The 24,326-nt window shown below is 41.4% G+C and overlaps 1 protein-coding gene across 1 annotated transcript; it reads right to left on the bottom strand.

Moving 5' to 3' along the window:
- Positions 1-367: 367 nt before the first annotated feature.
- Positions 368-23,531, bottom strand: LMNB1 (lamin B1). The gene is made up of 11 exons (XM_027667585.1): positions 23,058-23,531; positions 13,603-13,759; positions 12,787-12,912; positions 11,566-11,736; positions 10,054-10,179; positions 7,280-7,500; positions 5,826-6,051; positions 4,620-4,724; positions 4,070-4,189; positions 3,230-3,340; positions 368-1,088 (listed from the first exon to the last, which is right to left on the bottom strand). The coding sequence occupies exons 1-11, from the start codon at positions 23,411-23,413 to the stop codon at positions 1,047-1,049; spliced, it is 1,761 nt and encodes a 586-aa protein (XP_027523386.1). The 5' UTR covers positions 23,414-23,531; the 3' UTR covers positions 368-1,046.
- Between the last annotated feature and the right edge of the window lie 795 nt (positions 23,532-24,326).

Here is a 24,326-nt window from a genome sequence, read left to right as displayed (position 1 = left end):
ATTGAAAAATACATCAGACTATATCAAAGGTAACTATTTACAGTACTTCCAAATTTTTCTTTATGTTACTGTTCTGCTTGTTTAACCTGCTCAGATTGTATGATGTAGTAAAAACCAGTCCAGTAAGAATTAACCTGTGAGGAAAGACAAAGCATGGTAAGTTATGCAGAGCTATAGTCAAGCTCTAAAGAATTAACTTTCCAAATCTGAAGTAATGCTACTCATTATTCAGAAGAAATCGTTGTAACTCAAAAGCCACTGTTCAATTTACACGGATGTTTCTTCCGCTTCAAAGCCTATCAGTTTCAAGTATTCAAGAGTCATTCAACTTTTAGCTCAGTTCTAGAAAGAAACAAATTCCAAAAACTTCACAGCAACTTAAACAGAGATACTTTATTAGAAGTTTTTTGACATCAGAATAATGCAAAAAGGACAGAAAAAACTTTCAACATTGACAAAATTACAATTGTTTCCCATACAAATGTAGACTAGATCCCTAGGGACTTGGTCTCATTCCTAAAAACTGTAAACAAGTAAGGCAATCCATATTAAAAGAGCCTTCTATTTGTTAAATAAACACACAGGAAAATTTAAGCTGGTTAACGCTATCTTAACAACACAACTACAAGATGTAACATGAATCCTCCTGCAGAATAAGCACTCTAAACCAATCCCCAACAGCACCTAAATACAAAGAGGTCAATAATAACTAGTCTAGAGTGGTGTAATCTAATAAAATCGATCCCCAAAACACACTGGAATATTTCTATTCCAGCAAGGTTTCAATAAAAAGAGACTGGCATATAAATCTGGGAGACAGGAACATTAATTTCCAAACAGTACATTAGTTTGGAGTCAACAATTCACATCCTGCAAGGAAGTCAAGATGCTTTTACAAACCTTCCTTTTTTCAGTGGCAAAGGAATTTAAGGCCATCAAACTTGCAGCTTCAAAATTCACAGACAGAAAATAACGTTGTGCTTCTGAGAAGGCTCTGCTCTGTAGGCAAGGATTACTTTGACTAGAGGAACCTGGATGACTGGCAGTTACATAACCAGACAGTTTCTGCTGGATGCCCTTTGCTCTGCCTGTGGTGAACAGAGAGAATCATCTTTGATTACAAAAAAAAAAAAAATAAATCTAGCAGTAAATTATTTTGCTACTCAAAATAATACACTGTATGTTTTTAATATATTAAATTATTAGCGTGGCATGGGATAAACAAGAGTCAGCATGCAAAGCTGTTGTGGTAGGGAAAAAAAAGTGGGTTTTCCCCCAGAGTTAAAAATGGTAACCCCCAAGGGGGTGGTGTCTCTCTTGGTGTGGACCCAATCAGTGCTCCTGCAAAATTAAAACATATCACACCAGACCAGAAATGAAGAATGATGAGGTAGTTGAAGAGGAGAGTGGCCATGTTCTGAAGCCACAAGGAGAAGGGGCAGGAGCCCCGTTGGGAGCTAGGCCCCTCCAGCCCCCGGCAGGGGGGCTACAAGAACTTGGAACAGTGTTAAACTGGGTCAAGTTCTGTAGCTGAGAGCTAGAGGAGTTTCTCCACTGTGAGCAGCAGCAGGAATGGCAGCAGAGACAGCAGTGAACAGAGGCTGTGGTTGAAAGCCAAGAGATAAGAAGAAAGCATGCAGCTAAGGCTCAGAAGTGTCCTGGAAGCTGGACCGGGAAGGCCAAGTGGAATGCGGAGGGGGTGACTTTGCCCCCCCCCGCTGCTGCTGCCAAGCTGGCAGCCTGAGACAGAGCACAGGAGCTCTGGTACAACTCTTGAGGCAAAGGCTTTCAACTGAAAGCTGCCTGAGATGTTCTGACTTAGGGGTAAACCCTCTGAGGAAAGGGACCATCACGAAGACCCCCAAACTTCGGGATATGACGTGGTGAAGTGAGCCTTTTTGTCCCGGCTACTGCAGCCCACGAGAGAGAAACCTTCACTTGGAGTTGAAGGGCCGAGAGGGGTGAAAGGAGACCCCCCTTGTGTGTAATGGAAAGAGATCCAGCTATAGCTGTTGCATGGAAGAAGAGAGGCTGCTGCCCTGAACGTGGAAAAGATCTTTTCCTTCTTCCCTTCTGGACTTTTATTGGAGGGAGAAGAGATTTGATCCATTGTAAATACTGCTTTATCATAGGAAAGATAGTTAAGATTGTATATATAATGTATTATAATATTTATTGGTGTGGTGATTGTAATATAATTCCCTTCCCCCCATATTGAGTCTTGTGTTGTGTCTGGAAAACCCATCTCACACTGGGGTGAGTTGTGGGAGGGGGCTTGGACTCGGGAATTGGATTTTGAGGGTCTCAAACAACCTGTTATTCCCTGGAAGTAAAAGAATGTTATGTATCCTTTCCTATGAGAGGTATTAAAGGACAGGTATCACAAATAATTACCATATTTGGATCTCATGTCAAAAAGCATCACTGAGTTTAGACAGGTGGTCAATATAGCAGGGAGCATATACAAGTAGCTTAAGAGTTTTTATCTAAAGAAATCTAGTCTTTCTATAATGTTTCTTAAGTAAAGCTACTAAAACACACACTGCAGATGAACTACACAATCACAGAAACCACATGAGCAGGTGGATGTGCTTCAGTACTTCTGCACAGCTGCAATAAAAACCTGACTATCTTACATGCCACAAAATTATGATTCAGGTATAGGTCAAAATTCATGGTTGCCAAAAAATATGACTTTTACCACAGCCATTTTTTGTACGTTTACATATGCCTTCAGAGTTGCATTTTTTTTTCAGCGTGCAACAGACATTTTCTCTTACAGTGTCTTTAAATCTCCAATTTTCTCTATCAGAAAAAATATGTAAACAGAAGACACTATCATAATTTTCTCTATCAGAGACAAAGAGTTAAATTCTCAAAATGTTACATAAATTTAGGTCTACCTGCTTAAGCCAAACTTTACCATAAACACTTAGCATGGGGGGAATCTTGCCAGGAACAGAGTTTAAGGAAGAAAAAAAAATCCCCATCTTTAAACTTTCCAACCTTGTTTTAAGAAAAATCTTCTCTCCAAAGGAATATATTAAGTAAAATTTTTGCACTGCTTTCAATAACACAGCTCCATGCTTTCATTAATTACTGCTGAAAAAAACCCCAAAATAAAAAAAACCACCCACACATGATATTTTTTATGATTTTTTTAAAGACTTCATGACTCATATCTCCATTTTTTCAATCTAAATAACCTTGTTAACCTAAGACAAGATACCTGCTGATGGGAAAGTTCTTCTTCTTCCTCCAGAGGTTCAAATCCTTCTAATTCTTCATCTTCCCCTTCGCGTGCTGTTGTTTTGAAGACAGTGCTTCTTTGAGCAACCTCCTGCAACAGAATATTAAGATTTGACACCCCCACAACCTGGTGCTCATCTATTTAAGACTTTGAGAAAGGACAGTGTCAGCTGTTGAGAAAATTACTTGTACTCATTTTCTCTACAGACTTTTTAGATACAGCTGTGCATAAACAGCATCCCTAACAGTTTATTTTAAATCTCTTAATGATTAAAAAGTCTTTTTCTAACAAAACATTCATCAAGTTCTTATAAAAACTGCTTTCTTTTATATGTGTATTTAAATATTCTTTCAATTTCAGTATTTCATAGTAACTGTTCTAGCCAAAGCTTTAAATCCCACCTTACTAGAATTAATTCCTCAATAATTCCAATGTAATATTCCTCATAAACAGTTTTAAGGAAAATTAATTTAAAAAACCAAATCACTGAAGAGTTCACTAAAACCTTTTCTTTTCAAGTGTGTTCTAAGGCACTGCCCAACTCCTGGCATAAGGGCAGTATCTGAACAAGTAATTCTACTGCTTGAACTCAATACAGAGGAAAAAACCACACACTTAATTAACTGCATTTCTAAACTGCAGTTTAAGATAGTCAGAGGTAAAGTGTGCTTGGCTGGAAAGCAAAAGGAGAAAACCTTACTAAACACTCCAGTGTACTCCTTTGTAAAGTCCTAACAATGGTTTCACCTTGTATTTGTATTATTTGTAGGTGATGGCACCACAGAAAGACAAGTTTAAACACATCTGAGGTGACCTTACCTCTCCCTGAGAATTCTTCAGTACAATTTTCACATCTTCACCAGTACCCCAGGAATTCTGGTTCTTCCAGATGAGGTCAGTGGGAGGGCTTGCAGTGACTCCAGCATTTGCAGCCCAGATCTGTTAACAGAAGTCACACATGAACGCTATTTGCTAGTCTTGTATATTTCCAAGTTATTTACTGAGTTAATGTATTTTCATTTAAGTGACACTTGTGAATCCCTTTCAGTCAAGGAAGTACAAGCATCTGCTTACATACTTCCAAAGTTTCTTAAAATAAAACACGTTTTTTAATGCAGAGACTTTTGAATATGTAAATGTGCCTGTATATGGTGAAAATTATTGTTCCATGTAGAAAGTGAGTTTCTGAAAAATATGGCTCAGTATCAATTGTCCCAGCAATTGACATAACCAATGCACAATACAAATACAGGTGATTATCTTCTGAACATGTACACAGAAAGGAGAAAACAAAAACCTTTGTGTCTTACTGACACACAAGTTGGCCTGAAGTCCATTTAAACTGAGCAGCTGAAGCTTGAGAACTTACTGTAACAGTTTGGCCTGCCTTTAGTACATATCTTGAGGTACATCTGTAACTAGCAGAAGTGTCTCCAATTTTTTGGATCATCTCCCAGCCTCCCATAGGTTGATCCTAAGAAAAGAGAGAAAAAAACCCAAATATTCCATCAGCATTCATTTATGCATGTAGGGTGTTTTACCTCTAAGGCTGCAAAGTGCCTACCCCTAGCAAAGTGCTAAAATTGTGAACCACTTAGAACAAAACAGAAAATGTGTAGTTAAATAAAAGGTGTGGGGGAGAAATCTGTGTGGTAAACAAGTGGGTGTATGTGGCAAGAGGGGAATACAAGCTCAAAAAACTCAGAAAGGGAAAAAAAAAATGCAGGTTCTGATTCAGTGGAAGTAGTTTTTGACTTGCCTGAACTGAGTCACATAAACACAAAATTGTATAGACCCAGACAGTTGTCAAGGTTTTTTTGCATTCACCAATGAAGTCATCACTCTCAGCCAACATCCCAGGCAGGAGATGATGGCAGGGGGGCAGAAATTACAAGTAATGTCAGAGGGGCAAAGGGGAAAGCAGGAAATATACTTAATATAACAGGATTGGTTTGAGGGCAATATAAGGAAAAGTTGTGATCCTTATTTATCAAAGGATTCTTTTATTTGAGTAGATATGTGTAATCCCCCAATACAAACTCCAACCTATTAACAAAATCAAATAATCTCAGTAGTCACTATAACTGAGGTGGCTTTGGCATGGGAACTGAGGGTTCCTAAAAACTGTGGATACAGCCAAGGAAGAAAGAAAACTACAATTCAGAAAAGCTACATGCAGATACAAAGGACATTGGCAATTAATTTCTTTTGTATTTGTATGCATTTCTTTTGGGGCTTTTTAAGGCAGAGGAAGTGCCTGACAGGCTTCTAAAGCAGCCTGATGTCTGCTTGCAGTATTTCCTGTCAGTAACAGTGCTATCTGTAAATATTTACAGGTAGGCCACCTGCAGTGCAGAACTCTGAAGAGTTCTCTGGTGGGTGGGCAACTTAGCAATAAAACAAAAGCATTTAAAATCATTGGGAAGAAGTCATCATCAGTCCAGAATACTGTGTGAAAGCTTATTTTGAGACACACTAGCCCTTAGTGACAGTAAATCAAGGTGAAGCCCAAGAGCTGAAAGGTTGCTGAGGATGCCCTTCTACCTCCACTTCTTGTAAACATGCATTTTCCAACCTGGTCAGAGGTGTTCTTCAAACGGATAAATTTTCCATCGACGTCTATCTCCTCAATGGACACATTCCCAGTGGCAGAAGCTGAGTGGGAAATGATAACACTACTGCTTGCTTCAGATTCCTCCACATCAATCCTCTTCCTCTTCCCTCCAGCTGTTCGGACACTGCGGCTCGACGAAGCCCGGGAAACTGTCACCCGGGAGGATGGGCTTGGGGTGAGTTTCAACCTGTATTGAAGAAAGTGAAAAGAGATGCACACACCATATGAGCCTGGAGAAAAGAAGGCTTCGAGTGGGGGCGACCTTCTGCTCTCTACAGCTAACTCCCTGACAGGAGGTTGAGGTGGGTGTTGGCCACTTCTCCCAGATAATAAGGGTAAGAGGAAATGGCTAAAGTTGTACCAGGAGAGATTTAGACTGGATATTAGGAAAAATTTCTTCGATGAAAGGGTGGACAGGCATTGCCCTAGGGAAGTGGTGGAACCACTGTCCCTGGAAGTGTTGAAAACACCTGTGCGACACACTGACCACAGCAGTACTGGGTTAGCAGCTCAACTCAGTCCTAGACATCTTTCCTACCTTAGCAATTCCACGATTCTACAATCACACTTTGGTGTTACTTTTTCCGCCATTTTTTATAAACTGTCCTCCATCTCCTCTTCTTCCCATAGAATTATACAGCAATATAGTAAACAAAGCATCTTAGATGAAGAAATGAAGCCTGAAGTGCTTGCTGAAGATTTGAATAAAATGCTGTCAAACAACTGATTAATGTTCCTGCAGCATGGTCTACTGACAGACTACTACAGTAAGATCACAAAGGCATCTCTATGAATTTGTTAAAGACTGAAAAGAAAAAAAACCCTAGGGAGACTTAAGCCACTGTAGGAAGTTTAGGCAAAAACCCAGATGGCACAAAACCTTTTGCTGTTTGCCCACACTTTAGAGGTGTTGGCCTCGCCCAGCTCAGAATACAGTGAAGTACCAAACTATTTTAAATGACAGCTGTGACATCAGGTGAAAATTCTCAGTACTGATGAACTCTGAGGCCAGATGTGGAAAAATGCAGCTAAGCAATAAGCTGGACAATCATACTGGCCATTATTTCATTAAAATTATTCTATACTTAAGGAAATTTGGCTAACAATTAATTAACCTTCTAATAATTTTGAAAAAGAATATTAACCATGGCACTAAACAAAATGTACAAATGACAGTTAATTACAACACCCACGCTGAACCTTAACTAAAAAAAAATGGTGTTTGTTGCCCTGGGAGCTGTAGGTCTGATACCCAAGGACTCATGGGGACTTAGAACTAAGTCTGTCAGAGAGGAGGGGGCAAAAGTACTCCGGAAACTGTGGTCAAGCACCAGTAGGAACTGCCTTTTAACAGAGAAAGAGACAAGTAAGGGGAACACGGGGATACCACCATTTGTTGCTACATTCTTTAGTACCTCTCCTCTTCACCTTCCAGCAATTTCCGGTATGCATTGATTTCCATGTCAAGTGCCAGTTTAACATCCAGAAGTTGTTGGTAGTCACTCAATTGTTCCTGCATGACATTTCTGATCTCAGCAATTTCCTTCTCTTTCTCAATCAGTAGTTTGCGGGCGTTTTCCTGTTCCTTTGCCAAGCTGTTCTCAAGCTCCTGTGCTCTGTCTTGCCATGCTCTAGACTAGAAAAGCATTGAAAACACATCAGTGGTGCAAAGGAAACCTCACTGAAACCCTCATGTGCTCTGCTATTCAGGCAACATGAATTTCAGAATGCAAAGTTGCACATCCTCCCCTGCTTCTGAATTCAAATTCACCCTCTACTCCACCTACTACAAACATAACATCTCAACACTCAAGTTCCAGTGAAACTTAGAACATACTTTGAGAGGTGACTGTCTGCTCTATTTTTCTGAAATCTGGAAATATGCTACTACACCTGAATTTACTCATGAAATAAAAACTGAGCTTAAGAGTTAAACCATTTAAGAGGTGCTGGGCAGGACACAGGATCAGTCTTAAGCTGCACCAGGGGACATTTAGGTTGGGCATTAGGAGGAACTTCTTTACAGAAAGAAAAGGGTGATTAGTCATTGGAATGGGATGCCCAGGGTGGAGTAACTGTCCCTGGAGGTGTTTAAGGACATGGTCTGGTTGATATGGTGGTGTTCAGTCACAGCTTGGACTCAATCCGAAAGATCTTTTCCAGCCTAATTGGATCCATGATCAAAGTTCAGCTCAGTTTTTCAGACTCTGCAGTAATTGCTCTTTAGCTTTCAGACGTCTGCTCCCCACCTCAGTTTACTGCTGCCAATTCCAATTCTGGGAGGGAGGTGCCACTAAAAGAAGAGGGGTTATTGTCAGTGAAAGCCTGTCTGTCCATTGTCAAAGTACAGCAATAAGCATTCCTTTTTTTTTATGACAGGAAAGCTAATTTGTCACATGAAAAATCCCTTCAAGCCAGCAAAACCTTATATTGTACATACCAAATGGAACGCTTATCAAAGAAAGGCCAAGTGATGACAGATTTAAGGTTTACCTTCCATAAGCATGCTTTCTTCTGTTTGATAGTGTCTTCAGATTTTTTTAATTTAAAGGACAGACACAGGAACCAATGCCCCACAATCACCAAGTTGTTGGCAATTGCTATGCATGAACTCTATTTAGGAAGTCATCACAGTCCAGAGATAGTGAAAACACGTACTCTACATGTCTGAGACAGAGGACCAGTGTAACTGGTTGTTAAGAGTCAGATAAGAAATTTAATAAATGTCACATGGAAGATCACAGTGGAAACTACCTCAGCGCTCAGCGTTGGCAAATCAAACCAGACCAGCACCAGTGGTAAGAGTTTCCTTCCAAGAAAACCAAACTGAAGTTAGTGCCAGTAAAATAAAAAACAAAACTGTACTGGTTGACATCACTAATCTACAAAAAAAACCAAAAAAATCCAAACAAAAACCAACCAAACAAAAAAACCCAAACAAAAACAAAAACCCACAGGAAAATGTTTCTTTTGGTGGAAAATCACAGTCAAACTGACAGGTTGATTTTGATAGCCTTGAAGTTATCTCTGCAAATTCAGAAGTTCTCTGAATGTAGTTGTTGCTCCCAAAGTAACAAAACACAGGTAATTAACTAAAAAAAAAAACAAATCTGACTGAACTATCAAAAGATGATGTTAATCTAAATGCAGAAATAAGATTTAAGTGGCCAAAACTTTCAACCCGATTCCTCTGTAACCTCATGCACATTCATTACATTAACCTGCTCTTTTCCAGAGAGTAACCTGACTATACAACAGGAAAACTGGGAAGACTTATACATAAGTATCTGCGAACTTATCTGGAACATTATAAAATAATGTCTCCTGTATTTATATTTTTCAGTCAAAATACACAGAATTTTCATGTCCTAGTAGAGTCCACTGTACAGGAGGAACGCAATTCAAAATGTATCACAGAAAGGATCAAAGACAATTCATATTCTTCCAAAAAAGAAATTTTGTTGCATTTTCAAATGATTAGGAAGTTACAAAAGCTCACTTCAGAACAAGCTCCTAATACTTCTCATAGTACACTTACTCTAGTACTCCAATCAAATTAATACTGAATATATGACATTGTGTCATACATCTTTGGGTGTGATCTAAATATAATGAGTTTCTTCTGCTCAAGACCCTGCTCTACAAATGTTCAAGTTATTTGATTTATTTACTCAGTGTCGTATTTCATCCTAATCCTGGTAAGATCGCTTCATGGGGGTTTTTTTGGTTAGTTGGTTTTTTGGGGTTTTTTTAGAAGTCTAGATTCAAGCAAGATCTAGAATAAAAAGAGACAGTGAATAGAAACTGTATATTCCAGTTCTGGGTTTGAATGTTGCTTTGTGAATCCTACACTAGGCTGTCCAGTTACTACAGAATTAAATTGCTTCGAATGTCAAGAACTTTTAACACAGAGTTCTCTTTTCTAAAATTGCCCCACCTATCCACAAAAATTTTCACAAAAGCCATTTAACACCACCATATTTCAAATACTCTGCAGCAGAATACTGCACAGGAGAAAAATCAAGTTTGTCAGACGGAGACATTAAGGAATTTGAAAAAGTACAGAACAGAAGACAAATTCAAGTCATGATACTGAACATACTTATAAGTTAAGTGAAAGAAAGTCCTTTAATAAAAAAGACCAACAATGGTAATTAGCAGGACTGGAGAGTCACAAACATCTTTTTACCTCCTTCTGAAGGCTGGCAATGTGGGAAGACAGACCCTCAATTCGCAACTGACTTTCATTCAGTTGTTCTCTGATTGTGTCGGCTGCAGAGCTGTTCATCTCCGAAGACAGTCTGGCACTCTCCAGCTGCAGTAGAACAGGTTAAGACATCAGTTTCAAAGCAGCTTTTGCTAAAAGGAAGATGAATCACTCAAAACCACATATTCAACACTAAAGCCACGAAGTTCCTGTTCCTCTGTGCCGCTCTAACACCGTGAGACATCTCTTTCCTCAGGGGTTAAATATGGTGTGGCCCGACCTGAAGTCACAGTACTCTGAATATTTATGCTAGGATTAAAACCTTGAAAGTTTCCCTCATAGACATTGCTGAAGCTAAGGTCAGTTTTCCTGCTGGCAAATGTTTATTTAATTACGGTAGCACTGTTTTTGAGTGTGTTTAACAAGAAGTCACACTGAAATTACCAATTGTCTTAAAACAAGCAAATCTGTTAATTTTCAGCCAACATAAGCAAACTGGTAATGTGTCTATAGATTACAGTAGCAGTGCCATAAGCCACTACCTGCTTTACTCAATCACAACTTCAATCTTAAATACTTTTACTTTTTAAAAATAACTACCTCATTCCCGCTGAACAACACAACACACCCTTGAGCTGCATCACAGACTTATTATTGAACTTGTTGATGATGCACTGGAATATAATTTTCTTTTTAAAATAGGAGTCCAAAAATACAGAAACAGTATACCTGAGGAGAGGGATCAAAAAAGCCTTCATTATGAGAGGTTGTACTTTTGGCTAGATCTTATTTTAAATCATGTTTTTCAAGTCAGATAGAAGCCCTGAAGATAAGCAGGCTGAAAAGACTGAAAACCGTGCTACTAAATTCAGTTTGTATTAACTTTCCTGCTGTCACATCCCACCTTGCTTTTAAAAATACTAACTGCAATAAGTATAGCCACAGAAACCAGGTTCAGCAGTTGAGACATCAAGATGCCTCCTGACATAACTGCGGAATAACAGCAGAGGAAGGAAACGAAGTATAACTGATTTCAGCCTGAGTTCACTTTCCCTCTAGAAGAGTGAAAAACAGAAGTCACTGGGTATGGTAAAACTTCCAAATGTTTTGTACTGGGTCAGAGTACCCTACTCTTGCTGTCTTCTCAGCAAGTCCTATTATGAAATAACCTTTATACAAAATATGGGACACCTGATTGATCATCAAAGTTCAGTATGATACATAACAACACATGACCTTTCCTTGAATTCACAGTAATCCCAGCATTAATCCCTTTTCCCCTCCACAGTTCACTTTCACCTACTCTTATATTATTATTACTCTTCATGAGGACTAAACCTGATCCCAAAATGAGATGTGAAAATGCAAATTCACGTTCAAAAGCACAGTAATTTTAAGCCAAGCTCCATAATAAAATACTCTGAAATGCAAGTAATTATGGTACTAAGTAAAACAAACAGTGCATCAAACAACTGTATGAAAATAAGTTCTCACTTTGGAATGGTAAGTCTGCTCAAGCTCTGCTTTGTACAGCCTCACTTGTGCATCATGGTGCTCTCTTATTTCATGAAGGGCTTGGGCCAGTTTATGCTCATATTCAATCTGACGCCCAGAATCAACCTCAACCAAGCGAGTTTCATGCTTCTTTTTTGTCTCATTGATTTCCTATGAAAACCAGAAAGACAGAGTAATATTTAGTAAACACAAGACAAAATTTTTAGAAGACTATCTGCTGAGTGGAGAGTTATATAGGTTTTAGCTACCCTTGTGGATCAGCACAGGATTAGTCTGACATTGAAACTTTTAGTAGAAACACAGGGCCATTTCCCCAGTCTGATCTGCACAGATAAATAAGCACCTTATTTTGCAATAGCCAGTCACTGAAATAAGAGCTAGGATACCATCAGCATGTAAAGTCACATTTCCTTCTGAGAGCTGTCTGCATATTCAAACAAATACACCTCAATATGATGAGTTTAGAAATACATCGCTCTTTCTTGAGGTATCTTTTGTGCTTGCACAACATGTGCAGTTGTGAAATGGAACAGTCACTTTCACTAAAAAGCATTCTCCTCATTTGTTTGTACGCTTGCCTGCAATCCCCCCCCCAAAAAAAGGGGATTCCAATAACATGAACAGAGACAAAAATACTACCAGCAAGAAAAAGTGCACAAGGAACAAAAGACAATAAAGTTTAGGTACATTGTTACTTCCCTAAGGTTCCTCCTGGAAAGCCTCAAGGATTTTAGTGAAAGGGTGGCAAGAGTAAGTTGTAAAAGACAACTGTTCATCAACTTTTGTTTCCATTATTCAAAAGCATCCTATTAGAAAGGTTTTAAATTAAAACCATTACAAGTCCACAGCACCTGCCTGAGTGTCCCTCTTCACTTTATTTCTCGTAGAGGGATTATGAGAAAAATTACTAACCTACTTTCTCATTACTATGAAAAGACACGTATATTGCATACCATGATCAGAACTTAACATGAAACAACATGATATATGAAGTTATTTTATCACAAAAACCCAGAGTTAACATAGTTTTTGTAGAAAAAGGAAGTTAGAAATCTTCCAGCTAGAACAGTGAGTTCTGAGTAGGAGTTCAGAAAACTTCCTGAGGTTCCTCCCAACCTAAATTATTCTAGAATCCTGGAATGACCGCCCAGTTGTCTTCTTCCCTTTAAAAATGTTAGTTCATGAGACTAAAGCATTTACCTCCTCATACATATTTTTACGGAATTCCAAATCCTCAGTGAGACTCTGACAACGGTTTTCAAGATCCACCTTCTGTAAGGTTTCACGTATAAGCTGGTCCTTCACAGCAGCTAAAGAAGCCTCAAGCTTTAAGAAATAAAAGAATCAACACAACAATTACGTAACAGAACTCACATAACACAATGACCTCAGCTACACAGAACTACAGAAAACTACACGTTATGGTTGAACTTGACAATCGAATCCCAGTATTTACCCTACTAATGCCTTCCCCCACACACACACTTTTGCAGTTGCTTACAGAAGTGAGTTCTAGATATTTCACATTGGTAACTGGCATTAAAAGGCTATTTATCCCTTTTCCCTACAAAACTTCATTTTTAATACATGGCAAATACTAATTTCCTGATCTCCTCAACTCCTCTCTAGGACAAGACTTTTTTTTCCTCATTGCTCTGTAAGACACCCAGAAGATGGAGGACCACAGGCAGAATCAAAAGGAGGGCAGAGAGAATCACAAACTGATACTTGTCAGCTATTTGTTATCCATCTTTCTGAAGTCACTCTCTAAAACACTTCTAAATGTTCACTTCTAAACACTAAATGTTCACTTCTAAAACATGTCAACCTTATTTTGAATCTTGACCTGCTTTCCTCCCCGTAAGTACCATCTCTTGCCACTTCAGAGCCTGCAATTTTAAGAGCACTCTATTCCACCATTCATGTTATGAATAAACTGAACAGTACTGAACTCAGAAGCCTACTCAACACTGCTTCCAGTGCTAATGGTGATGGTTAAAGATTTCGTCTTCGCACCTGTCCAACTTGAGTTTTCAACTCTTGAACTTCTCCCTCCAGACTTTTCTTATCACCAAGGGCTGTGGCCAGAGTAGCTTCTTTAGAATTGAGGGCAGCTTCACACTCTCGGAGTTTAGCCTGGACTCCACTTAGGTCAGACTCCTTTTTTGCATAGCTGGAATAAACCAGAGAAAGTGGTAAGAAGGTCTAGAAATGGCCCTGAAGTTGACTGCTGACTAATAAACCAATCTACATCTCAAACTTGAGATACACCTGGCAAAAACATTTTGCCTTAGCTTAATTTACTCAAATTTAAATCAACTCCTTAGTTCTGCTTTTCTCACCTGATGTAACAGCAGCTTAATATTTTGTTTGGGTTGTAGAAACCTATAGAGGAAAGTCAAGAGCCTCAAGTCCACGAAACATACACAAAAGGGAAAACTGTTTTTATCAAAGGTAAAGGTGCCTGTCTTTCTTTATGAAAACGAGCACACAAGCTTTTCAAATTACCTTCAAATTAGTTTTTGTGTCTACACAAGTGGTCAAACAATTTCGTGATTTTTATTCACCCAAACAAATTGTTCAAAGAAATCAAACAAGAAAAAGTAATGCCACATACACACAATCCCATGCTCTTCAGACTAAATTAATTTTCCACAAATTGGCTACAACTGGTTACTATCAAAAATAAGGTAAAAAAACCCCATATTCAGAAATCAAAGTGTTTCTTGATCTTTGAGAGCATAAGCAGCCACGTTCAAATGTGTAACACAAATTCTCCAACCTCAGAGTTTGTTCTGTTTCTTTCTGGAATACCCACGTTTCTCTAGCAAGGGCAGTAGTATAGAGAAGGATAGGATGCTCATCATCAAACTATGAACATTTTACAGGAATGGACAGTCTCAGGCTCAATAATACCACAGCAAGCACTTCATCAGTTCTCACACTTTTCTTTCCAGAAGTGAACAAAAAAACAAAAAAAAAACCAACCAACCAACCAAAAAAAAATCAGAATTAACAACACAATTCTGAGAAGACTTGAAAATTGGATAAAGATTCTTAAGAACAAGATTCAGAATACACCCACTACCTCTTTTAATCACTGAACTGCTTATAGGAAACAACAGAAATTTCTCAACAAAACTAACGTAAAATCAACACAATTTTTAAGAGGAGAGACTCTAAGGTTTAAAAGAAGCCTTTTCAGGATGACCTGCACTTGACATCGTGCTCAGGAGAGGTGTGTGCACAGAGGCTTGCACTGCATAAGGATGCAGGGATGGGATCCATGTCTGGACATTTGAGCACCACAGCCACCACATGGCAGCCTTTACGTAACAGACTAACAGCCAGTGCTAACACTGGCTAATCCTGATCCCGAGGGATTAGCACCTGCTCTCCTGTGGGAGCACCCAAGGGACAAGGAGGCTGTGAGAGCCCCCACCATGCACAAACGCTCCCTTCTCAAATTTTTCATTCCTGCAGCTCGACTCTTATCCAGTCCCTTCTCTGACATTTCGCTTCTCAGACCCACAGCTACGTAGATAGCTCAGACAAGAGCACAGGATTTAGGTTTTGGACACAAGGGTTCCTAGTTCCAGCTCTCTGCATTATTCAGTGAGGCATTTGTCCTGTGTCCCTCCTCTCCCACCCAGGCCTGCTGGAACTTCAGCATGCAAGGAAGGTGTGCAGCAAAGTAGGAAAAAGAGGGATATAAAAATGTCTTGTTATGGTATATTTGTAGAAAAAAAAAAATAATCTCCATCACCTATTAGGAAATATGAAGGCCCAGAGTAGGCCTTTGCTGTTTGATCACTGCTGGGAAAAGCTTGATTCAAAACATGGAAAAGAGAGCCTCTCTCACAAGACTTCGTGCTGAAACCAAGCCAAAGATAATCCTTTCCTTTTTCAAAAACTTCCTCTGCTGTGTCCCCCCATATGATGATGTCATCAATGTACTGTATGTGTTCTGGAGCCTCACCCTTCTCTAGTGTGGTCTGAATCAGTCCATGGCAGATGGTGGGACTGTGTTTCCACCCCTGGGGCAGTCGGTTCCAGGTGTACTGCACGGTCCTCCAGGTGAAAGCGAACTGTGGCCTGCACTCTGCTGCTAGGGGATGGAGAAAAACACATTTGCAATATCGATGGTGGTGTACCACTTCGCTGTCTTGGACTCCAGTTCGTACTGGAGCTCCAACATGTCTGGCACAGCAGCACTCAACGTGGGATGACTTCATTCAAGCCATGATAGTCCACAGTCAGTCTCCATCCTCCATCAGACTTATGTACAGGCCAGATGGGGCTATTGAAAGGTGAGTGGGTCATCCTGACCACCCCTTGGCTCTCCACCTCTCAGATCATCTTATGGACGGGGATCACAGCATCTTGGTTTGTTCGATATTGTCTATGTACTGTTTTAGCGGCCGTTGGCACTTATTGATCTTTGACTTGCAGAAATCCCACAATGGAAGGATCTTCTGAGAGGCCAGACAGGGTTGATAATTATTTAAAATTCTTTGTAGCCACTGTGGCTACCCCAAAAGCCCATCAATACCCCTTTGGGTCTCCTAAGGTAATTAATACCTACGATGCAAGGGGCCTCTGGACCAGTTGCAATGGGTTACTTTTCCCATTTGTCCCCATTAAACTCACTTCAGCCTCTAGCACTGATTCAAAACCTTTTTGATGCTTTTACAAGCTGGTAGGCAGCTGAGAATATTCTTGCCAATGGGTCAGCAGAGAAAAATGAAGTATAATATGGATTAGCAACAACAACATAATTAAAACCCGTAATTAAACAATATCTGTACCACTAGAGAAAGAATGACCAGTTAGAGCAGCCCTTCCTTGCTTGTTTACAACAGGATTAGCTGTGAAGCCATACTGTAATTCAATGCAACTGAAGCCACAGAAGGGGATGGGTAGAGAATTAAAAATAAGCACTACTGCTTGTTAGTGTCATGAGTGGTCTAACTGTAAGGCAGCTCATCTGAACACACTCTCAGAAAAAAACCAAACTGGAGCTCAACACTTCAAACACTGAAAGCCAGATGAAATCTCAGCAGTGTCATCCCAGCCTTAAAGGGAATACAGGAAAGAAGGGAAAGAAGATCAGAAAAGCCTGTGTGATTTATAAAAACAAACAACTAATGTATACAGCACATACTTCACCCCTACACCTACTAATTTTCACCAAAAGAACTTCAGCCTCTTGACAATAGCTAGCTTCTGCCTCCACAGAAAGTCGAAGCTGCATCTGAATACAACAAATAAAAAAAATTTCAAACACCTTCCCGTTATAGAGCTCAGAAATTAGCTTGAACTGAACTCCTTCAAGTAGTTTGAGTCATGAAAGGAAAATAAAATCAAAGAAATAATTGTTGACTTGCATCTTCTTCAAAGCAGCAGCTTGGTTTTCTTTCTTTTGACTTAAAAGTGTGTGGAGTCATCCATTATCCATGGAATTGTTTACAGCAACCTAGAATTTCCTGTGATCTCAGGCCATGCAGAAAAGGATCATTTTCTACCAGTTTAATAAGTTCAACTGACTTTCTGGAGCCAGACAAACCACACTGCTAATGCAAAGTAAGCAGTCAGTAGCCAGATTTCAGGAGGTACAATTTAAATGCTCCTTTGAAACTGACCAAGTGCAGGATGCCACCATGGTAAAGCAGATTTTTCCCATCTTCCACACCCCCCCACTCATTTCTGCCAGTATTTACAGAATCAGATCACGAACTTAAAAGCATTATCAACGTTAATAAAATCCTCCTTGAAAAACACTGGTTTTCAGCCAAGACATAGATACTAAGTGTTGTAATTCTAAATAATTACAAGCCTATACTTACAACCATACAAAATCACATGTATTGCACACTGGGCTGGTTTTCCACTCCAGTTGTAGAGAAATAATAAAGGTAGAAAAACTACAGTCATTAATGCTTTATGTTTTACTTGGCTACCAGTCAGTTTTCCGTATTTTTCCCCTACAGCAGACAAAACAGTAAGGCTGTGTTTTGCAAAGAAGTGATTTAAAATAACATAACATAAAATAACATAAAAAACTTATGTCTAAGATCATTCAAGTTTTTGTATGGAGATCAACATGAAAAGAAGAGTAATTGGACAAGCAGTGATCTATGTGAATCCCACTACTCTAAACAGGTATCTAAGCAGAACCTACATACATGCAGCACATACGTATCAAGTCACTGCCCATAACCAGGTTATTGTTACAGATCCACATATTTGAGACCAAATATTTATGTCCTACAATGAATGGAACACATGCTTAATTAAGAATATAACTTCAGTTATATTCTTACATTTCAGTAGCTCAAATTATAGTGCAACAAGTTAATAACTCTACTCCCCCACTCCTTACTCCTTTGGGTGCTCTTTGGTACCTATCAAAACAAATTTCAGATTAAGGCTCCATAGTTCCCCAGGTTCCAATCTGTGCCTCACTTTCCAAGATCACCTACAATAATGAAAATACACTTCAAAAGAAATTTTAAGTCACCTTCCTTAAAACAGTTCCTCTAGCTCATTACAGCATACCACACATGCACCACGGAAAACTCTGGAACAGGTGCACCTTTGCCTGCACTAAGACAACACGGTTCTGTGTAGTTGCTCAGGGTAGCAGCTGCAAAGTGCCACACTTGCACAGTAATTCAAGCCACAGGCTGATAGGAAGCTATTACTGGTGTTTATTTTACTGCCTAATCCCAATGCAAGATACACAGCAAGACAGACAGATAATCTCTTTAATATTTCAAATTAATAGAACTAGTTCCTTGCCACAATTACAATTGCTTTAAACGCTTGTACTCTACCAAACATCTGAAGATAATAAAGGAAGATTATTTCCTTTACCAACATCTTCAGTGAAACACGTAATTTCCTTCAAAGTTACTTTTATCACACCATCTCCAGAGCAGATGTACTTCATCATTGGAAAACTACCACAGTGAAATCTCTGCCTGTCCAAGACAAATGTAAACAAGGGGTTTCCTAAAAGAACTCATAACACCAGCTTATTGCTTCCTAAACAATGCGATTTCCTCACATGACAAATCAGAATAAAGACACATTCAGCCAGGGATTTTGATTTTTTTAAGTCCCCATAATGAACATTCTTGGAAATAATATTCTTATCTTGGAAATAATTTCCACTAGTGGAAAACTACCCTGAAATTTACCCCATAAGCAGACCAAATAACAGACAACAGCTATCAGGCAGCCTGACTTTGTGAACTGCCCTTGTTCAACATGAATAGGTAACACAGCTGTGTCAAACTTCACAATGTAAGCCATTGTCAAGTTAATTGCTCAAATTACACATCAGAATTTATCCTCCACCATTCTGGCCCTACAGTTCTCCCTGGTTTGCAGTTGCTGTACATGATTAAAGCATGACACACTTCCTCTCAAAAGCAGAAGTTTTATCCAGCCTGTTGGATGCTGGAGTGATGGAGCAATTGGGAGCTTTACTCCTGTATCTGCTGTTTAAATGATGACATTATGACTTGCCTGAGGATCATGTATTTCATTGCTCTGCATGCATTGTATATTTTGCCCTTTTCTTAAGGACATATGAAATTTGTAGCAGTGTGAAGTCCCAGTCAAGGCAGTGAGCAGGATCACAGTTGGTTTTCCAGGCATGTTTCTCAACTCAGTGCAATATGCAGTTACACAACACAAAGTGGATGGCTGTGGAAGCAAGAGCAAGGATCATGAAGTTCCCAAGACCAGTTTCAATCATCATTATGAGCTTAGGCTGTTGAACTACAGCTGGTGTCTTCCACAGCCCTTGACTGCAGAATAGTGGCAGTCACAATTAAATATTTATTTATTTAAAGGAACAAAGTAGAGGGATGTCTTTACAACAGCTATCACCAATGGCAAAGCATACAGTACAGTCTTGCCTAATCAACAAAGAGAAAATGAACTGGAAATACTGTGAAACTGGTAACTTCTCCCAATTCTTTCACATATTAGAGAAGAGATGAGATCTCCCTCTTCTCCTCCTCCCAAGACCTATCCAAGAGTTCCATACATCTAAATTCAAATTAGATCTTTTTTCCCCCACTGTAGGGGCCCAGACCAGCTGTCAGCACAAAAGAATCGGATCAATTTGAACCATAAACCTTGGGCAACAAGAGTTGACAACAATCTCATAATTTGGACCTTCCTCATAAGACCTGCTGAAGTACAACTGTAAGGATTACTCTGGCTCCTGCAGCAAAATCAAAAAGGACTTTGAGATGATTCTATCTGTCTAAAACCCCTTAATCCCTTTAATCCTGGTTGAGAGAAAAATTAACCTATTGGCTAAACTGCAGTAACACTTGTGTAATTCCCTAATTAATATAGCTTGTCCTCCTCATTAACATGTCCAACCCTAAAGGTCCTTATTCTCGCGTTCAATAAAATATTCCAGTTATACCCCATACTGGGATCGCTTAGTTTTTGACCCCCACTCCCCAAAGTTTTGAGATACAGAGATTTTCATTCTACCCATGACAAGCTTCTTTTCACTTTTACAACTATGCATATAATTTCCCCATCCACTCCTCACAACAAAAATAGAGAGATTGGTTGTTTTTTTTCTCCTCACTTTTCCCCCCCTAGTTCTCTAAGATTTGACATACCAAGGGAAGCCTTCGTATTTATTTTGCTACAGCAGTACCAACTGCATGGCAGGCACTCTAGAATTAGTGTATGCAACAAGCCTGTTATATACAGTAGAATCAGCTATAGAAACAAATGTAGTTTTTCTTGAGGGATTGAAAGTATGAAAAGAGCAAGCTTTTGGTGCATCACACCATAAATATGACACTGAAGTCAGCAAATCAGAGTGAAATCAAAGTCAGCAAATAGGTGACTGGGTTTTAAATTTAATTTTTGTAAAGAAAGAATAAGAAAAGTCCTATAGCGCTTTGAAAGCAACTAGAAGCTTGGGTCTGATGCACTACTGAGGCCAAGGGGCTGAATGATGACTGGGATAAAATAAATCGATCAAGCAATTAAGAAGAATGTCTCCTAACTAGAGAAAGGAGAGTTGCACGTGTGTCTGGGGGAACAATAACAACACCTGCAAAAATACTCAGACAGCACAGGGAGACCAGATAGACCATGAATCATACTGACCAGCTTCAGACAACTCAGTGGGGAATCATCTGTACTCCCTCCACAGACCAAATACATCTTGAGAGCTATTTCTTCTACCATTTATTTTCACTGGTTCTCAAGGGAACCAAAGCCATCGCTAATCTGAGTCTTATGACATGGGTACCAGGATATCTGATCCACATGAACCGAGCACGCTTGAAAACTTTTTTTTTTCAAGTGTTTCTGCTAGATCCAAACTACTACATACTCATAATTAAACTAAAGCCACTTCATACATCTCACTGCAATTATGCTTTCTGAGAGGGCAAGGAAAATTCTGTTGAGAACACAAGTTCTCATCTTACCTTGCAAACTCTTAAACCCGACAGCACTCTCAAGCACATCTGTGTTTTAAGAGTATTTTTCATCAGGTTATAACACAACTTAAGAAGTCATCAGGGAGTGTGCTCCAGTTCAGGCAAAAAACTCCTTTTGCTCCTTTTTAAGACTTTGTAAATAGAATCACAGATAAGCTGAGATATCCATATTAAAAATACTCAAAGATGTCATAAAAAATTGCACAAACAACACCAAACAGCCACAAACAAGTGGAATCCAGCAGCCTTAAACAGCATTAATTATTTGTTTTATCAGACTATTCAGGAGTTGTCCAGATCTATACTCTGTGTTCTGTGGAGCACAAAGATTAACTTTTTGGGACAAGTTATCAAGCTATCAAGCACTAAGACTTCACTCTTTAAAAAGAGGCTGTAGCTGCAGCACAAGAGCAACCCCTTCCCCCTACGAAGTCATTTTTTCCCCCCAAATATTCCATCACAGGAACGTAAAACAGAATACAAAGAACCTCTGTGTTTACATTATTAATGGCCTGGTTCCAGCCACAGAAAGGAAACCTACTACAGAGTGCACTAGAGCCCAGTCCTCCACATGCACTCTTTTGAGAAGCCGACAGAAGAGTGTGTCTTCCTCAAAAAAGTCACAAAGAGATGGAAATTCCTGGCTTGACCTTTGAGTCATGTCACTTTAGTGCCTTTCTGCAGCTACACCTGGCTTTCCCTGTCACTGTCAACAATCACTTCGATTTAAGGCCTTCATGGGGCACTGAGAGGTAAGCTCAAGACCAGACTCCCTATTAAAAACGCACGATTTTTTTATTTTTTTTTTTAAATAACAGGTCAAAAGTCCAAAACATACTGGGGCTGTCTGCAGACACATGAAAACATCAATATGCTGCTTCACACACGAAATATCTTTTTCATTATGAAAAATCAGGGCTGAGAGTACATTTAACAAAATTAGCAGGTTACACAATGGGAGAGGAAGATTAGCAACTCCAGGGTGGGGGGTTTTTTCTTGCAATACTCATAAACCTTGTGATTCCAAGACTAAAGCTACAAGCCAAGAGGGCCTAAAACTACAAAAGAAAAATCAAAGAAATCGAATTTAAGGTGAACACAAACAAGGAAGCAAAAGAACAACTGAATCGAGTCAGATGTGTAAGGAGCAAAAATCTGGTGTCACAAATATGTTCACTGCAAGAGCAGAGATCTTGGCACTGTGCCACAAAGGCGTAAAGCCGGTAGGCAATCTGGAGGATGTGTGTACACGAATCTGCCTTTTGTGACATCTGAACAGTCAGCAAGATGCACAGAAATTACAGTTCTCTTTTGTTTTAAGTAAGCCCCAGGGATAGGACAGCCACAGCTTCCCTGGGCAGCCCGGAGGGCCTCACCGCCCTCACAGGGAAGAGCGTCTCCCCAGTATCCAATCTGCCCTCCTTCAGCTTAAAGCCATTACCCCTTGTCCTATCACTCCATCCCCGTGTCAGAAGCCCCTCTCCAGCCTCCTTTAGGTGCTGGAAGGTGCTCTAAGCTCTCCCTTATTGCGGCTGGCAACCAAAGCGCTCCATCCGATTTTCCAAGCACCAACCTCTCCGGGTAACCCGCTCCAGCGCCACATCGCCCACACAGCGACGAAATTCATCCTAATATCCAACCTAGATTGCCCCTGCTTCACTTTATATCCACTCGCGCCCTCCTGGTGCACTCCGGACCCACGTTCGCACCACCGGGGATGCTCCGGGGACCGGCGGACCTGCTGCCGGCGGGGGCGGCGCTCCGGGACGGTGCTTCCCGCCGGGGCGGAGCGGCAGCGCTGCCTTTGCCTCATTCATTCCTTCATTCATTCCCAGGCGAGAATTCACCGTGGGAGCCATATCGGGACCCGCCGGTTCCGCGGGCGGGCGCGCACCGCCGGTACACCCGGGAGCGGCCATCCCCATCCCATCTCCATCCCCACATCCCCGGGGCCTCTCCCAGCCCTTCCCCGCTGCGCACCTGCCCTGAAGTTTCTGGTGGTCGGCGCGGATCTTGCCCAGCTCGATCTGCAGCTTGGCGCGCTCCCGCGCCGTGTCGTCCAGAGCCCGCCGCGCGTCCGCCAGCTCCGCCTCGTAGACTGCCTTGAGCCCGGTGACCTCGCGGCCGCGCACCTCCTCCCGCTGGGTCGCCTGCAGCTGTAGCACGCTGTTCTCCGTCTCCAGGCTACGCACCTTGTCGATGTACACGGCCAGACGGTCATTCAGCTGCCGCAACTCCTCTTTCTCCCGCAGGCGGGACATGCGCGTCGGGCTCTGCGGCATCGCGGCGGCGGGGTGGCGGGTGCGCGGCGTGCCGGCTGGGGTGGGGTCGGCCATGCGGGAAGCGCGGCGGGGAGACGACAGCGGCGGCGCGGAGAAATGGCTGGAACCACGGCCGCCGCCACCTCCTCCGGCTGCGGCTGCCGGGGCTCCGCGGGCTCCGCGCCGCTCCAATATGGCGGCGTACCCGCCGCACCGCGACGCCCCCCGCCGCGTCCCACTTGACCGCGAGCCGGCCAATCGCGGGGCGCCGCCGCCCGCGGGATCAATTCAAAACCCGCCAACGGCTGCCGGGCGCGCCATGAAGGCCACGCCCCCTCCACCGAGGCCACGCCCACCGCAGCGGGGCGCGCTCCCTCTGCTTGTGCCCGCCCCGCGTTCCCAGACCCGGACAAAGGGACCCGCGGCAGCGACCCCTCACCGCCACAGAGGGGTCTCCCTGGGTGTCCCCACACAGCCCCTCCGGGACCCCCAGGACTCCCACCTGGCCCGGCGGCCTCCGGGGAGATGCGCTGTTTTGGCTGTGCGGTTGTAAATCACATAATAGCGGAATTAATTAGGTTGGAAAAGAGCGCATAGGGTACAGGTCCGACCTGTGACCCGACACCACCCTGTCAAACAGACTATGGCATTGAGTGCCACGTACACTTTCCCCTTAAACAGCTCCAGGGATGGAGACTCCACTATTTCCCTGCGCAGTCCATTCCAATATCTAATCACCCTTTCTGTGGAGAAATTCTTCCTGATATCCAACCAAAGCCCTCCCTGACACAGCTTATGACTATGGCCCCTTGTCCTGTCCCGTGTTCCCTGGGAGCAGAACCCGACTCCTCTCTGGCTCCACCCTCCTGTCAGGGAGTTGCAGAGGGCAAGAAGGTCCCTTCTGAGCCTCCTTTTCTCCAGGCTGAGCCCCCCCAGCTCCCTCAGCCACTCCTGGTGCTCCAGACCCTTCTCCAGCTCTGTTCCTTTC

This window comes from Corapipo altera, unplaced genomic scaffold (genome assembly GCF_003945725.1).
Source record: "Corapipo altera isolate COAL_440 unplaced genomic scaffold, ASM394572v1 61003, whole genome shotgun sequence".
NCBI classification, from domain to species: domain Eukaryota; kingdom Metazoa; phylum Chordata; class Aves; order Passeriformes; family Pipridae; genus Corapipo; species Corapipo altera.
This window is presented reverse-complemented; position numbering and strand designations above follow the sequence as displayed.

Coding starts and splice junctions, on each gene's coding strand:
- LMNB1 (XM_027667585.1), bottom strand. CDS start 23,413: ATGGCCGACCCCACCCCAGCCGGCACGCCGCGCACCCGCCACCCCGCC. Junction 12,913..13,602: donor TGAAAACTCAAGTTGGACAG/GTGCGAAGACGA, acceptor TATTTCTTAAAG/CTTGAGGCTTCTTTAGCTGC. Junction 7,501..10,053: donor TTGCCAGCCTTCAGAAGGAG/GTAAAAAGATGT, acceptor ATGCTTTTCTAG/TCTAGAGCATGGCAAGACAG.